The sequence below is a fragment of the Empidonax traillii genome, unplaced genomic scaffold, assembly GCF_003031625.1.
Source record: "Empidonax traillii isolate 1590-97213 ecotype Southwest subspecies unplaced genomic scaffold, ASM303162v1 scaffold10:size5872457, whole genome shotgun sequence".
NCBI lineage: Eukaryota > Metazoa > Chordata > Aves > Passeriformes > Tyrannidae > Empidonax > Empidonax traillii.
In genome coordinates, this window is record NW_020955203.1 from 5359417 (window position 1) to 5376792 (window position 17376).

General features: G+C 44.9%; 1 protein-coding gene across 1 annotated transcript in view; it reads right to left on the minus strand.

Annotated features, from left to right (window-relative positions):
* Positions 1–14542, minus strand: part of LOXHD1 (lipoxygenase homology domains 1) — a 150132-nt gene extending 135590 nt beyond the window's left edge. The window contains exon 1 of the mRNA XM_027885827.1: positions 14128–14542. Within this exon, the coding sequence (XP_027741628.1) occupies positions 14128–14542 (415 nt within the window). The remainder of the gene's footprint in view (positions 1–14127) is intronic.
* Positions 14543–17376: the final 2834 nt, after the last annotated feature.

Consider the following 17376-nt stretch of genomic DNA (forward strand, 5'->3'; position numbering starts at 1 on the left):
GCACATGAGTAATATGTATGAACAGTGTTTTCATTTCACCTTCCTCCTGTTAGCATTCCCACATGCCAACGGGAGATGTTTGGCATAGCAGGGAGAGACAGACAACGTGTTTGCATTAGCCATTAACAGGAGGGAGATTTGTAATCCGTCCTGCCCCGGTGAGTCAGCACCCTTCACTCCGTGGTTTTCAGCTGTATTGACTCTGCTTTGGAAACAGGGAGCTCACATTATAATATAGCTGCACTTATAGCAGCCTTTTATACCTGTTCATCTCAAAGAGCATTACGAATTATCCTTACCGTGGAAGTACATCACTGTCAGAGCATCCTACAGGCACTGCCAGACTGGCAGCTACAGCTGAGCAAAATTCAGTGTCTGCAGCAAAACATGCAGCAAAATCTGTCCCTACTCAGTCCCTCTCTGCCCACATAAAGTGTGCCCAGCATCCCTCTGCAAGATTCAACAACTGGACGTGGCACTCAGTGCTCTGGTCTTGTTGACAGGTTGATATGATCAGATGACCTTGGAGGTCTTTTTGCAACCCTAATGATTCAATAATTCTAAGCTTTTATTGGTGAAAAGAGCCTTTAAGGCATCCTCCCTCCTTTCCCCACAGAGGCTCAGCAAAATTTGACCCTGTTTCTGTTTTCAGGGCTGAGGTCAGGTTGTGCTCAGCTTCATGCTGGCAGGCAGGCATGTGGCTGAAAGCATTTTTCCTGTGAAAAGGCAGAAAAAACAACCATCACAACACTCTGTTAAGTTCCCAGAAACCTCTCAAAAGTTCAGGCAGATTTTCTAGGGAGGATTTTTTTTTTTTTTTAGTGCTAGAGAAATGTTAGGATTTGCATGTTATATGTGCAAGCAGAGTCTTGTTATATCTGCCTATCAAGTCCAACCCATTTCTTAATTGGTCTGCTGCACCTCTAAAGGTTTTGACATCACCTCATCTATACATCTAACCTTCATTTCGTTACAAAAGTTATGTCAGATTGACCTACTTCCACTTTTCAACTCCAAACAAGTGAGGTGAGAGGATACAAGAAAATTGTCTCAGATGAAACCATCAACAAGCCACAGTTCCCCTCGCCCCGCCCCGTAAAAATCAAGCCCCTCATCTGATTTCCGCAGTGAGAGTCTCACAGTTTGAAAAAAACACAACCCATGAGTACATACAACTTTGCACTTTAGGTTCACAACCCCAGATTCAGCCTCCAGGCAACACAGTGAGCAGGCAGCACATGGATAAGCAGAGGGATACCAGGGCAGATGTGCTGAGCCCTGCTCCATTAGCACCTGTCATTACCAAGCATACGCTGCAGTTAGCACCATTTTAATTAACTTTGCAATGAGGGGGGAAAAGGGGGGTCTGGGTTGGTGACACCAGCACATCACTGCATTTGGCAAGTGTCACACTGCACCCGTGGAGGTGGGGGAACCTCTTCTCCAGCACTACAGCTGGTTTGCCAGCTGTGCAAACAAATGATGTTACAGCTTCCCAGTGATGTCACAGATGCAGGGCCCATAATTTCCTTTGCAGGAAGAAAATAAAACTCTAATACTAATATCGGGGTTACCTCTTTCTGGAAAAGGCACCTGGAGACAAATGTACCTTATTTAACCACTTCCTTCAAAGGCATGAACGTTCAGTGGTCTGGATTTGGGATTGTTTCCTTTCTTTGACTTTCTTTTATTTTTGTTCAGCCCCTGACAGCTGATGGGTGTCATATTTTTTGGGAGCATCTCTGCAGCTTGAGGGCCCAGCAGGCAGAAAAGTGCTGGGATGAGGGTCAGCATTTTGAACCCCAAACCCTTTGCTGGGAACAGCATCCATGATGTAAGCCAACAAGAGCTGTAGATTAGTGATATTTCTTAACCACTCCATGAGATTGTTCCTCTGTATGCAGTGGCTTTGCTTTTAGATGTTTGACATCATTGAGGGTTATAGCAGGGAGGCTTTATTCTCCTCAGAAAGATCTGCTCTCAAAGTGGAGTTGGGGAGGGATGGGTCAGTCCCACTGACATCTCCTCCACAGAGCCAGCTGAGACCCCAGTCCTGTGCAGACACTGCAGAGTTCAATCAGCTGCACGCCTCAAGAGTTCGTGGTCTTCCCATCTTAGTCTGCAGGTATTGAAACATGAACTTGCTTCACAGCTTAGCAAATTCCTTTTGTCTCCCACGATGTAAAAACCAACTCCTTGTGTTCCTGCTGTTCTCACACAGTGAGAGGTACTTTGGCAGAGATCTCAGCCCTTCCGTGGATGGGCAGGTTTGCACCCACAGTGCCCCTGTTTCCTTCCTGGTCGAACACAAACTGCAAACCATGACACTACCATGGTTTCTCCATATGAGATACTGGTCTCTGGTCATCCACTTCCCTTCAGGCATGCCCCAGGAGTCTTCAACCAAGCTGCTATGTAGTCAGTTCATTAAGCCATTAAGTTCATTCATAAACTAAGATGCTCCTGCCATGGGGGCTTGGAGAAACCTGGCTTCAGGCTCCTGGCTCCAACTTATCTCTGCCCATGACAGAGGGTTGGAATTAAATGGTCTTAGAGGTCCCTTCCAACCCAAATCATTCTATGATCTCTTCTACTCCTTAATGCTTTTCCTAGCAGTGTTGGCTGAGTTTATCACATACCATTGGTACAAAAGCCCCAAAGAGTGGCCAGCAAACAAAAGAGAGAATGCTGGACTCCAGTCGGAATATCATTTCCTGCATGGGCCTTTGCTCACAGGAATATGCCTACATTTAGGTGCTTTTAAATGGCAAATAACCCCACCCCAAGGCCAAGGTAAGCCTATTCTGAGTGCTCAGAACATGGCCAGGTCACAGTAATCTAAAGTGTTAATATGGGAACACTTGACTTCCAGCCCTGTCTCTAAATCTTGCCTTCCTCCCAATGGACCAGGAAGAGTCAATACAAAGCTTTAATACAGTTACTGATACAGGCCCTTTTGTTCCAAATATTATCTCTATCAAGTGGAATTTACTTCACTTATCTCCTCTGGTAGATACTGAATCCCCATCTGACTGCACTGTTCAGCTACCCAGCACGAAGACTGCAGAAACCAGTGAAAGTTTCAGCAAGCTGAACAGGGCTGATTTACTATGCACTGCAATTCTATTACTGCTTTTCTCAGGCATATACAAGCTCAGTAAAGGAAATTATAGACACTAGTTCCTCTGCTGAAAATAAGCATTCAGAACTGGTCATTTCAAGTGCAAGATACAGACAGAATAAAATCAGTGTTGAGTTACATTGCAGCGTCGCTGGAAGGACTGGCATCCATTTCCCTGCCTTGCAGAAAGAGCTGATACTATAAATTCATCCATTCAGTGGAGAAACGCTTCAAAATGACTGCCAAAATTATTGTGAAGCTGTGGAGACTGACTGAGATTCTTTAGCCAAGAGCAAGCAAAATTCCCTTAGCTACATAAGGAAGGAGTATCTTCAGGACGGAAGAGTCCTTTGGCTGATAAATTCAGGTTTTCCTGACTTCAACATCATGGAGTGGCTCAGCACCTATTATGGCAGTGACTCCAAGTCCCATTCTCACACTCCTCATATGGAGAACTGAGCTGGACCTCATGATGGTGCCTAACTGCTGTCTAGAAAGAGTAGGCCTTGGCAGAAAAAAAAAAAAAATGAGGGTTATGCCACAAGAATGATTAAGCAGATAGAATAAGACAGAAAAGCTAGCAAGGAGTCATGGAAGAGTTTAGTTCTTAGCAGTGCTGAACAGCAGGACAAGAGGCAATGGGAAGAAACTGATGCCCTGGAAGTTCCACATGAACATGAGGAAGAACTTCTGTGCAGTGACTGAGCACTAAACAGGCTTCCAAGTGAGGGTGTGGAGTCTCCTCACTGCAGATATTCCAGAAACATCTGGGCACAATCCTGTGCCATGTGCTATTGGATGGTCCTGCTTGAGCAAGGAGGTAGGACCAGATGACCCACTGTGGTCCCTTCCAGCCTCACCCATCCTGTGATTCATCTTGAATATAAACCCAAATCAAAGCCAAGTGCTTTGAAGCCATGGCTCTCAGAGCTACCTTCGGAGGCATCTGTGTAGTGGGATGCATTTGCTTCAGCAGCTGTAATGGCTGTTTGCACTTCACTGCACTTCCAGTTGGGAATTCACTGATTATTCTCAATATTCACTTCATGTTGACTCATGCAAAGCACCAATCACTCTGGCTCCTACTGAAGCACTTCAGAGTGTGTTTGTCTTGGAGCGCCTGAAGAGCACCTTGACATTTATGCAAAATACTTGGAAGCTTTTAAGGGTCTGTGCTGACTGTTACAAGTTATGTTTGCCAAAAAAGATGCTCTATGAATGTGAACACACCAGTTAAATACTTATTACGGTTACAGTTAAATCAGGACCACCCTTTGCCCACCATGAAGGTGGGCCTCTGAAATCAGAGTCTGTTTGTTTTTACCAAGCCACAGTTTGGGCAATAATCTCTTGTCATATAAAAAAAAAGAGTCAAATTCTCTTCTCATTTCACTCTGGGGCAAATCCTGGCTAACTCCATTGACTTGAGCACAATGGCTTTGGATTCGTACCGGCAAAACTGTGTGCAGATTTGGGCCTCCCACATTAAGAGAGATTGCTTGCTCTTTATATGCTGTATGGAAAGCAGCTTTTGAGTCTGGAATGGATGCCAAATTAATTTTTCAAAGGAAAAGAGAAGGATTTTTTTTCCCCAAGTACTTAGACCAGTTGCACACTGTTACACGTCTTGCTATTCATAGATTATACAAAGAATTGCAGAATTAATAGTATCTTGCATTTTGAGGCATGTCACAGACATGAATTAGGGAAGTTTCCTGCAAACTGAATGCTAAAACAAACAAATTTCATTATTTTGAGCTGTGAAACATCATTTAGTTCTTAAAATATAAATACAAAGCTGAGCACTGTCCTGCCCATTACCACAGGAAGAGTAGTTGTGGTTTGGAGTTTGTTTTACTTCATCAGCTGTTGCAAAATCAACATTTCATTCTCGTGCACTATAGGAAGCCAAACTTGATTCATCTGGTGCTCCAGCTATCACTTAAAAGTGCTTTTGCCTGAGCACCACCAGGAAAAACCATCTCAGTTCTTTGCTGGAACAGCAAAGTAGAATTAGCTTAAAATAAAATCGACATCTTTGTTATTCAAGTTTAAATTGTGTTGGAGGAAAACACTGTGCCTCAGGGGAGAGAAACATTAGCAGTAGAAACCTGTTCCATTTCTTTCATCATCTTTCAGAGGCAAGAAGGGCCTGCCAGGACATGGCATGTCTCTGAATCACAACTATTGACAAGAACATTAGGCACTGCTGTCCAATGGGAAGTGTATAACACAGCTAGGGTAAAATATGGAATTGATTTTATCTGCAGCACGGAACAAAGTCCGTGGTAGAGCAAGGCATCTGCAGAATGCAACTGGAAGCAATTCCCTCCTGTCCATCATGGCTACAATTAGAGGGATAGAATAGCTCTCCTACGAGGAAAGGTTGAGAGAACTGGGATAGTTCAGCCTGGAGAAGAGAAGGCTCTGGGGTGACCTAATTACAGCCTCCTGGTACCTGAAGAGTGCCTATAAGAAAGCTCAGCAGTGACTTTGGACAAGGGTCTGGAGTGTCAGGACAAGGGGGAATGGCTTCCTACTGACAGTGGGCAGGCTTAGATGGGATATTGAGATGAAATTCATAGTTGTGAGGTAGGTGAGGCCCTGGCACAGGTTGCCCATAGAAGCTGTGGCTACTCCATCCCTGGAAGTGTCCAAGGCCAGGTTGGACAGGGCTTGGAGCAACCTGGGATGGTGGAAGCTGTCCCTGCCCTTGGCAGGGGGTGATGCAAGATGACCTTAAAGGTCCCTTCCAACCCAAACTATTCTCTGATTCTGTGATTCTATGTCACCAGACAAAAATCCTCATTTTCTTCTAGTCATCTAGGCATCACAAGAACCAAGACCAAGGGGAGATGCTCTCCTTGCTGCCAGCCCCGACCCCCAACACCCAGGCAGGAGGAAGAGCAATTTCACCAAATATTCTTCTTCTTCTTTTTTTTTTTTTTTTTTTTTTTTTTTTTTTTTTTTTTTTTTTTTTTTTTTTTTTTTTTTTTTTTTTTTTTTTTTTTTTTTTCCATATGCACCCCCAGCATCCTTGGCCTGGGGGGCATTGCAAGGCGTTGGATCCTGGATGTTCCCTGACATGAGCAAGCCAAGACATTTCTCACAGTCTGTTTCTGGGGAAGGGCTGAGTTGTTTTCACAGGGAAGAACACCCTGACAATAACACATTTCAGAACTGCTCGTCCCGAGGCAGCGAATCCAGCGGGAACGTGTTCAGGAGTGAACAGCTGGTAAAGCCACCAGCAGGTGAGGATTGGGTGACACTGTGAGCAGGGACAGCCACCCCAGGACAGGCTGCAAGCTGGGGGGGGACACTGTGCCCTTGGCAGCTCTCCAATTTTGCTCCTGGGAGCTGATTTTTAGCTGTGTGTCAGGTTGATGCTTGGCAAAAACAGAGACTGGTGCCTGTCAGAAGCTTGTTATAAATGTAAGTTTTGTGTGCTGCTTGCATTTACATGTGCGTTGTTAGATGTCATTCTGAATTAGGTTGGATGGGGTTTGGAGTAACCTGGTTTGGTGGAAGGTGTCCCTGCCCTTTGGCAGGGTGTTGGAAATATGTGATCTTTAAGGCCCCTTCTAACTCAAACCATTCTAAGATTCTATGGTTCTATAAATTAATCATAACTCCTCAGTTTAAGCATTTGAGATATACAGTTATATATATATATATATATATATATATATATATATATATAGTTGTACTATCCAAACAGCATCTTAAAAATAGTTCATAAATAAAATTAATTGATATAACCTATAGCTTTCCTGTCTCACACCTGTTCCTTCTTTACAAATATGCCCTAATTAGCACTTATAGTTCACAGAGGAGGTCTGAATGAGACACTACTACGATACAGATGAAAAGTGGATTGTGTCAAACTAATGCTGAAAACTACAGCAGGTCTTAACTTCAGAGGGTGAAGTGCCAAAAAGACCTATTTTCCAATAACCACGTTCAATTACAGCAACAATGCACAAGTACTTTGTGATATGTGTCCAGTGTGTCTTGGAGTGTGTGTAAATCCACCAACAAAAGGCGCAGTTATTATTTTCAATCTTTCTTTAAGTGTTTCCACTCTGTGTCATCGCGCTGCACAGCAGTGTCCAGCAGGGAAGAAAAACTCCTCTGACAATGCCTGGGGTACTATCTGCACCCGAAAGGCATTGAGAATAAATAAATATTTCTTGGAGCAGCAACAGTCAGCCAAGAAGAGGCCTTAACCAGACAAAAACACATTGTGAATCTGGAAGTCACACCCCGGCTGCCTGGCCTGGACAGCTGAAAGAGAAACAAACCCCCAGTAAATCACCACATCCCAGCACCAGTCAGAGGTTCTTCACACCAAACCCACGACGAGTCTCTGCTTTCCTATTCAGATGAATAAACCACCTCACCTGAGGCTGTGGGATTGACCTAGGCAGGAGTAAAATACTGGTTTGCCCTGGTCCCCTTCCCGTGCTCAGTCACTTGCGGCTCAGTACTGTTTTCTGCCCACACTTTCCATCCAGATTGAGGCAATGCTGCCATTTTAATGGAACAGTATTCAGATACCAGTCCAAATTCCCAGGGACAGGATGATAAACAGCTTCACAGAGGGCCTGGAAGATGTATATTTAACAAAGTATAAATGGGAACAAAACTAATGATCCTTAAAATATCAATGCAGTCCTGAAACTGGGAATTTGATGCACCAGTGGAGGGAATTGCTGTACCTGTGAGCAAAGGCAGCTCCTCAGTTCTCTTTCTGCAACCAGGGAATGAAAAACTACCCAGACAAAGCCTGGATGTTCTATAGACACAGGAATCTCAATTAGTTTCTTGAGGAAGGAAAGGGAAAAGGGAAAAAGGAGGAAGGAAAAGGAAGAAGGGAAAAATTAAAAGAAAAATGGAAAGAAAAAAATCCCCTAATCTTCTTTAATTATTCCACCATGACTAAATTCTACTCCTGCATCCTCTAAAGGTCACTTTTCCTCAGAGAGGACACCTTGGGTGCTACAGATAATTTAATGCAGGCTGATGGGATAGATGGGTTGGGGGGGGGGCACGTCTAGAATTGAATATATTGATCTGCATTTCACATCTGCTTCTCAGTGAAATCTTGTTAAGTTTCTCTTCAGGTACTCTCAGATTATTTTCTGCTCGAGACCAAACCCAAACATTCAATCGAAAAGGTAGCCACAGGCAATTAAGGGTATAAAACCGAGCTTATAAAACTGAGCTTATAAAACTGAACTTGCCATGCCATTCAGATTTGAGTATTTTGGGTGTGGGGAGAGCAGCAACGCTGGAAAGCTGCAGCTCCTGCTCCTGGGTGGGGGTTTAACAGGCATCAGCTGTGCCATGCCTTTGGCAGCCTGGCGCCTACAGCTGTTCCTCAATGCTGTTTTTGGTGCTGCCAGCTGGACTGAGCCATCCCAAGTGGATCATGTGTGCCTAACAAGAATGAATTCTGCATATGCTTGGGGCTGCAGGGTCCTGCCTGGGCAGAGGGAGAGGTGGGTGTACACAAGTATACTGCCTCACTCCCCCCAGCCCTGTGCCTGCACTTGCTAAACACACACCTGCAAACAAAAACTGGCACTTTCAAGGGCCTAAACCTTTAGATACCAGCAGGAGCTTGCTCCAGAGTCTTTAGTTGCACTCATGGCTTTATGATACTGTTTTTCCATACCAGTGACTAGTGGCAGCCCTGCTGCAGGTCGATAGCTGTTCAGGGACTATGAAGAGCTGCTGGGATCCCTTGCAAAGCCCCATCCTCAGCATTGAATCACTGATTTCCAGTTTGTAAGTCCTCATTTCAGCATGATACCTCCAGGTGGGACTGCACAGCTGTGTAGTGAGGGGTGTCTAACAGCCAGGAGCAAAGATTTTTGATGCCCACATAAAAACATTAACGAGTTCTCCTGAAACTACTCAACACTTTAGAATCACAACTAATTTAGTATCGGCTTGTTCTGCCACACAAGCTGATAGTTCATAGAATCACAGAATGGCCTGGGTTGGAAAGGACATCTTGTTCCCACCCCCTGCCATGGACAAGACACCATTCACTAGATCAGGTTTCTCCAAGCCCCATCCAAGCTGAACAGTTCCAGGGATGGGGCAGCCACAGCTTCTCTGGGCAACTTGTGCCAGGGTCTCACCACCCTCACAGGGAAAAATTTCTTCTTAACATCTACTCTAAACCTATTCTCTTTCAGTTTGAAGCCATTGCTCCTTGTCCTGTCATCACCTGCTCTTGCAAATAGTCCCTTTCCATCTTTCTTGTAGCTCCCCTCAGGTACTGGGAGGCCCCAGTCAGGTGACACGGAGCCTTCTCTCTTCCAGTCTTGTACACTCATCTAACAAATGCTAAAATATATCCAAACTTTTGAAAAATTTGTTTTTCATGTGGTTGTTTGCAGGTATGGAAAACGCTGGGAGGGCAGCAGACAAGATCCACCACAACTGCAAGGAGGGTTCAGCATCACCTTGTCTCGCTTTGCGTGGTTTGCATCTCCCTCCAAACAAGACATAAAATTGCTGTGCTGGCACAAAACTCTCCTCCAGATGTTTCATGCCAAAAACTCTAGTTCATTTTAGTGGTGAGGAGGAACAAAAAATATCTGTCTTATTAATTAAAGCCTCATCTGGGAAAGATCAGTGGATGCAGGGTGCACATGAGGTGATTTTGGACCTGATGATCATCTACGATAAAAGTGTGAGAGACCTCTCTGCAGTTCTGTATAGAGCACAGAGAGCTGGTGACCACACAGCATTTGTTCTCCTCCTCCACTCTGTTGCTAAATTACATTAAACAGAACTTAGCAATAAACTCAGCATGTCCTGAATGCTTTCTCCGTGTAACCCTTTGCTGCAGTCGCAGCGAAGGAACGTGATGTGATAAATATAGCACAATAAATTGGATGGCACGCATCAAAAGAAGTGGTGAGCAGCTTGTGTATCTATTTACAAATCAACAGTGGCTGTTTCTCCCTTCCTTCACCATTTAAGGCAATGTGTTAACAAAAACATGCATTTCCTGAGTAGCTTTCTTCATTTTATAATTAGCACTGCTAAGATCACTGAAGTCCAGCTTCACCCCCTGTGCAAGAGGGACAAACCAGCAGTGTGGCACGGAATCACAGAATCATTTAGGCTAGAAAAGCCCTCTAAGATCATCGAGTACAAACATTCCCCCAGCACTGCCAAGGCCACCACTAACCCACGTCCCCAAGTGCCACATCCACACAGCTTTTTGAACACTTTCAGGCACAGTGACTGCACCGCTTCCCTGGGCAGATAATACCCACATCTGAAACTCGTTAGGTAAAAAAGGAGGTGTGAAAAGAGGAGAATTTGATCATCAGTAGGGCCCAAAAAAAGAAGGTTTTTTTTCCTCTTAAAGGAAATATGCCTCTTTGTGAGCTACATCAAAGAGAGAAGCTTGAAGATCTCCTGAGTCAACACTTTACTGTGACACAGGACAGGTGGGAGCTTTCCACCATCGGACATAGCCTATGGATGTCTGGGGCTGGAGTCATCAAGGTGCCAGCTACCAACTCAGCCAGAGGGAACACCCATTTAAAGGCATAAAAACAGCTTTGGAAAAGGAAACATTTTCTTTCTTCCTACCAACACAGAGATATCCACGGCTTTGGCAGGAGAGACAGAAACGAGAGAGTGACACTTGGTCCCTTGCCTTGTGATTCTGTGACCCCAGACCTGAGCAGAAAGATGAACAATCGTGCCAGGCTCACTCTTCCAGTCACAGACAAGATCCAAGATATGAAGAGAAAGGCATGGAAGAAGAAAGAGAGAATTTCCTGCAAAGGGTTGCTTTTGGGTCTCAGACTTGCACTCTGAACCTGAGACATGTGGCACCTGTAAAAGCTTTAATGATGGTTTGGGTAGATAAGGTGCCGTTTGGACACTCTCTGGATACCTACTGCATCTTAAATCCACTGATTCCACTACTTTAATGGATGTTACGCTCTGTTATCGGCAACTCAAGACCACAGAATGGTTTGGGTTGGAAGGAACCTTTAACACCATCTTGTTCCACCCACTGCCATGAGCAGGGACACCTTCCACTAGCCCAGGGTGCTCCAAGCCCCATCCAGCCTGGATTGAACACTGCCAGGGATGGGGCAGCCACAGCTTCTCTGGGCAACCTTTGCCCAGGGCCTCCCCACCCTGACAAACAAGAGCTTCTCCCTTACATCCAGTCAAACCTACCCTCAAAGTGTAAAGCCACTGCCCCTCATCATGTCACTACATGTCACTACACTTGGAAAAAGTCTCTCTGTATCTTTCTTGTAAGCCCCCTGTAAATACTGCAAGGCCACAAGAAGATCTCCCTGTAGCTCTCCTTACTGTACTGTAGAAGTAACTTTGCAAACACTAATTAATAAATAACTAATCTCATTAACACCAGGATCACAGGAATGGACAACACCTGAAATTTAGTTAAAAATGCCTGCTATCTCTGCTTTAATTTTCTCAGATACACTATCGCCCAGTCACTTGATATCTTTTGTTTTCCTGTCCCCAGGAGCTGGATTTGCCTTGTTCCTCAGTCATCGATTGAATGTGATGGGGGATCCCTTTTCCTGTTTGTTAATACAGTAAGATAAAGAGAACATCAGATGACACAGGCACCACTGACTCCCTGCTTATAAAACATTTATAACATCTCTCTTTTCTTTTTTACAGCAAAAGGAATCACAGCTTGTGGACTGAAATATACCTCTAGTGAATATTCACCAGTACCTAAGGCAGCTGACAACCCCAAAGCCTCTGGGAGACGTTTGCAGAGGTTACAGGATTCTCCAAGGCCTGGCCAACAACAGTCATTTCACCCAATGGTCCTCTGGGAGAAAAGCAGCAGGAGCAGCCTCCAACTAAGTCACACAAAAAAATGGGCTTCTTTTGATTCAGAATAGTGAGAGCAGCAGCACGATGCATGGCAAAGGGAATAGCTGAAACTCAAGAAGGAGGATGGGGAAGTTTCCTTCTGAGCTTTTGCCTTTTGGTAGAAAATGGCACAGTAGCAAGATTTCCCTTTGTGGGGGGAAACCTCAGTGGCTCACTGACTGTGAGTATCCTACCCAACACCCTTCTCTCCCTGGCCCTCTCTTTATGTGCACTTGCTTCCATAAATATCTGAAAACTGAGGGTGTGGAGAGACAGCTCCGTGAGGAGAGTCCATGACCCAAGTGGCTCACCCAGGGGACTGTTTGCCACATGACAGATCTCTTGGAGATCCTGGGGCAGTAACAATACTAGGTGTTGCAGGTTTTGGATCAAATCTTTGAATTTCTGATAGGGAGGATTTTATTTCCCAGTGTTTCAACCACAAGCTATCAGCTTCCCTGCAAAAAATTGTTCACAACTATGAAGAATCAGAGAATCACAGGATGCTTTGGGTTCAAGGGACCTTAAAGATCATCCAGTCCCTCTCCCTTTCATGGGTAAAAACACCTTCCACTATCCCAGGTTGCTCCAAGCCCTGTTCAACCTGACCTTGAACACTTCCAGGGATGGTGCAGCCACAGCTTCTCTGGGCAACCTGTGCCAGAGCCTCACCACCCACATAGCCAAGCATTTCTTTCCAATATCTAGCATTAGAAGACCATGGAGAGATTATTAGAAACATTTGTTGAAACTTATGTCTTTGAAAAGTGCAAATTATTATCCCTTAACTATAAAAAAAAAACATGTAGTGTGAATGAGACAGCCTCTCTTCCCCTAAAGAGCCATCACAAATGAAGTAGGTCTTGTGCATGCATAAAAACAGAATATATATGAGGGACTCATTTCTCCTCTGCTTCAGAGCCAAGGAATCTTTTTGTTTTTTCCCAGTACAGCCATATAGTTCCATCACACAAAACCCATCAGTTATAGTCGACCCAAAGCCACACCACAAGTCTCAAGTGCTTTACACTACTCCTTAGGGTTGGTTCTCCCAGTTGCCACATCCAGGACATGTCATTGCTCTAATTAACTGATGGGAAATCACAGCGCTGAGGGGTTAAAGTGTCTTGCCCCAATGATGCCAAGATCCAGTCGCAGAGTTGCTGGTACCACCCCTCAACATCCATTGCCTCTTTGCTGCCCACCTCTCACAAGGAGATAACCTGGGAAGATCCCCAAGGGCTTTTTGTTTTAATCATAGAGCTACACTGTGGTCTTCTAATGAAACTGAGTGCATCATTAAGTTATACAATCAAAGAATCTTTTAGGTTGGAAAAGCCTTTTAAGATCATGAAGTCCAACTGTTCCCCAGCACTGCCAAGGTCACCACTAACCCGTGTCCCCAAGTGCCACACCCACAGGGCTTTTAAATCCCTCCAGGGATGGGGACTCCAACACTGCCCCAGGCAGCCTGTGCCAAGGCTGGACAACCCTTTCCATGAAGGAATATCCAATGCAAACCTCCTCTGGTGCAACTTGAGACGCAGCTCACTATGCACTGAACCAAGTACTGTCTGTGTATAAAACAAGTGGGCTATTTATTGTAGGGACACAGCATTAAGGTTTAGAGGCTACTATTAATATTTTTCCCAGCCTGTTTTGTTACTTAAAGAAGTGAGAGATTCAGTGCGCTGGACCTCCTCGTTCCACATCAGTCCTGTGTTCCACTGCCTGCTCATCTGGTTGCCAAAATCCCTGGCACGTTTCTAATTGAGCAGGGCTGTGCACTTTCACTGTGGATCCTGCTTACACAGGGCAAGTCTGCTGGCTGCAGCTTCTGAACGGCCCCACAATGCAAATATTAATTAGGAGAATGCAATTACAGTGGTAACGCGCAGAAGGCAATGCGACGCCGTAAACTGAAAAGCTCCTACAGACACAGTCTGTCTGTGACACCTCGCATAGATAAAAATTCTTATTTAATTAGAAATATTCCCCGCATAGGAATAGCCCGTGCCTGCACCCCAGGAAGGATCCCAGCAAGGGCATTTGCAGGGGCCAACAGTGCCTGCTCAGGAGGGGAAATGGGGAAGGATGGAGCTGACCTTTTTTTTTGTTGTACTCATCTTCTGTCGCGTTGGAGGAGTCTGAATGATAGTCCCGAAGCTCCTGTTCATACATCTCCAAAAAGTTGTCATCAACCTTTCCTTTCTTGGACTTGTCACCTTTCTTCTTCTTCTTCTTGTCTTTGCTTTTTTTGCCTTTCTTCTTCTTTTTCTTTCTGCGCTCATAGTCATCTTCATCCTCACTGCTGTACTCCCTTCGCTTTTTTTTCTTCTTTTTCTTTTTCTTCACTTCCTCATCAACCTCCGAGTCCTCAGACTTTGATTTTTTCTTGGGTTTTTTCTCCTGGTTTTCATCTTCCTCATCTTCCTCAGCCACCTCTTCCACTACCTCTTCTTCCTCTTCCTCCTCCTCTTCCTCCTCTTCCATTTTGTTCTTCTCAGTCTTTTCTTTCATGTCATTGTTTTGCACCCCTACACTTTCTAACAACACTCTGGGGGTGCCTTAATCTTCTGCCACCTTTCCAGTTGCCAAAGTCCTTTGCTTGTCCTCTCCCTGCCTAGGGCTGGGCTGCCCTTATTACACAATTTCCTTCTTGCCCGCTGGCCCAGTGTAGATAATTCCCGGGTTCTCTTGTCCTGCCCAACCCACAGGTGCCAACAAATCACCACTTTCTGCCTCTTCCTGCCTTCCTGCCCTTGCTTGACTGAGGCACCTTCCTCTCTCTTCTGCCTCTCCCTGTCTTTGGGTTTTCTTCTTTTCCTTATTATTATTTATTAATTGGTCTGTGCTGAGAACTTTCTCCTTTTTTTTTTTTTTTTTTTTTTTTTTTTTTTTTTTTTTTTTTTTTTTTTTTTTTTTTTTTTTTTTTTTTTTTTTTTTTTTTTTTTTTTTTTTTTTTTCAGAGCTGCCTCAGCCTGTGCTCAGGGTCAGTTGACAATCTGGGTCTATGGTATCAGGATGTGCCAATCAAGGTTGTAGCTCCCCGGAAAATCGGTCAGATGGTGGCATGTGGTCAAGCTGCTTCTTGTCCTTCACACGCCAGCCCAGGTCGGGGGAAAACAAAGACATTCCTCCTCCTCCTCATAAAATGTAGCAGCTTCAGAAACCTCATGAAAAATTACTCAGTCCTACACAGTCATGTGGTTATAAGACAGATGGGCAGGTGAAAAAGGAGACCCACTGAGCAACCATATCTCACTGGTCTGTATTTCCTCTCCATTATTCATGGTGTCAGGATCACCTTACTGATAGCAAAGGTCTCAACTTTACTTGGTTTTGTTTGTTGTTTTTGTGTTTTGTTTTTTTTTTTCATTTGACCAGCCAGGCCAGCGACCAGAAAAGACAAACACTCCCAGAACTTGTGTCTGGAGATGTTGTGGCATTAGCAATGCACTCCTTCATCCAGTTTCTCCAGCCCATTACTGGGCTGTACCTCCAAAAATTGATAATAAATCGATAAAACAGTCAGAAGAAGACACTGAGTGTGCTTTATACAAGGTGCCCCGGTAACAACCCACCTTGGCCAACAAAATAGAAATAAAACTTAGATTAATAACAGGGCACAAGCACAAATACACCTATCTGACTGCTCCCATTGGCAAATATGGAGGAGAATAAGAGGAGGATGGGAAAAATAAATGATATATCATGGTTAGAAAGGCACCTCGTGATAAAGTGTGCCTGGCACCCCACTTGTGCCCTGGGACATCAGCATGGGGCTCCCTCGACATCCAGTAGAGGTGTTCCAGTCCCATATCCAGAGGCATATATTAGTGGGACATAGGAAGGGACGTAGGAATCTTCAACTCTCCAGCTGAACCAGCAGTGCAGTAATGGTCCAAGCCCCACCATGGTGTAAGTGCACAGCCCCAAATGCTCGACCTGGACTGGTATCCAGAGGCTCCAGCAGGCTCTTGTGTCAGATAAGGGAAGGACAAACACCACGAGATCAGATCAATCTCGGCTGCAGTCAGGAGCTGATGATTTAAAGCATGACAGAATAAGAAGAGGATAGAAGAAAAATATTACCTCTTCCCTTCAAAGGTTATGGGCTTTATCACAGGAAATTAAGTTTAATTAAAAACTGTGTATAGAAAACCATACTGAATTTCTCTGGTGTAGAACGAGGATACATAGAGCAAGAAGGGCAGTCAGCCTGGCACTAAATCCCACTAAGGGGAGAGCTGATTTATGGCTGGGCTGTAGGGTGGTGATACAGAACCTCCTGCCCCACCCATTCTGTCTGTGGGATGGCTCAGCCCACAGCTTCCTCAGATGCTAAATTAAATGTGATTTGCTTGATGGTGTGCTGCCCAGGTTAATATATCCTGAGCACTGATAAGTCAGAGGTTTCCTCCATGGTAAGTCCTTAATGTGCATGATTAAAGCTCTTCCTAGATAAATTGGGGGGGGGAGAGGGGGCGGGGGCTTCCGTGATCCCATTCCATGTGATTCCCTGGAAGGAGGGGATGGCATCAGTGTTGGGTTATCAGGAACACGGGTAACAGATGTTTTGATGATCGGATGCACAGCCCAAGGAGGATGCCAACAGTGGGGGAAAAAATGGATGGAGAGCACCAGGCCAGAGGCTGCAGGGTTGGTGGGGTCTGCCCCTCCCTCCTTAGCAGGTGTTTGGCATCAGTTTTCAACAATTTAATGTGAATAATATTTTTAAAAGCACTGTATTTTCAATGGTCTCTGCTTGCTGAATGGAAATCTTTCTTTTAAGCATTGTAAAGTGGATTATGCAGGGACAGCTTCCAAGTAGGTTAAAGCACAGGTTTGGGATTAAACACCAGGATGGTTTTTCCAAGCTCTTCAAATCATAAAGAAAATAAAATAAGCACGGTATGTCCTTATGATACATTTCCCGCTTGCCAAAATCCTAGGACATCAGCACTGCAGGACCTGCACTGAGCCTGAAATACTCTGATTATTGTCAAGTCTTTATTTTCTAGAAAGCAGCAGAGAGGCAGAGGGTGCATCTCTGCATGGCACCTCTAGGAGTGAGTATGGGACTGCTGGCTTGGTGAGCACCAAGGGCACGCTGCTCCAAAGGCACTGTCCAGGCATGTGGATACTGCCAGTCCCAAGGACCTCAGGGATCCTGCAGGGATATTTGATGATGCAGCACATCTCCTCAGACAGATGCTTTGCAGCACAGTGTGTTCCTCTTACCTTTCCCCTGCCTGAGACAGCCATCAGACCACAGCAGAAGCCACAGGCATAAATATTTCATCCTAAATTTGGGAGATGGATTTAGGTGTTAGCTGCAGAGAAGCCAGCCC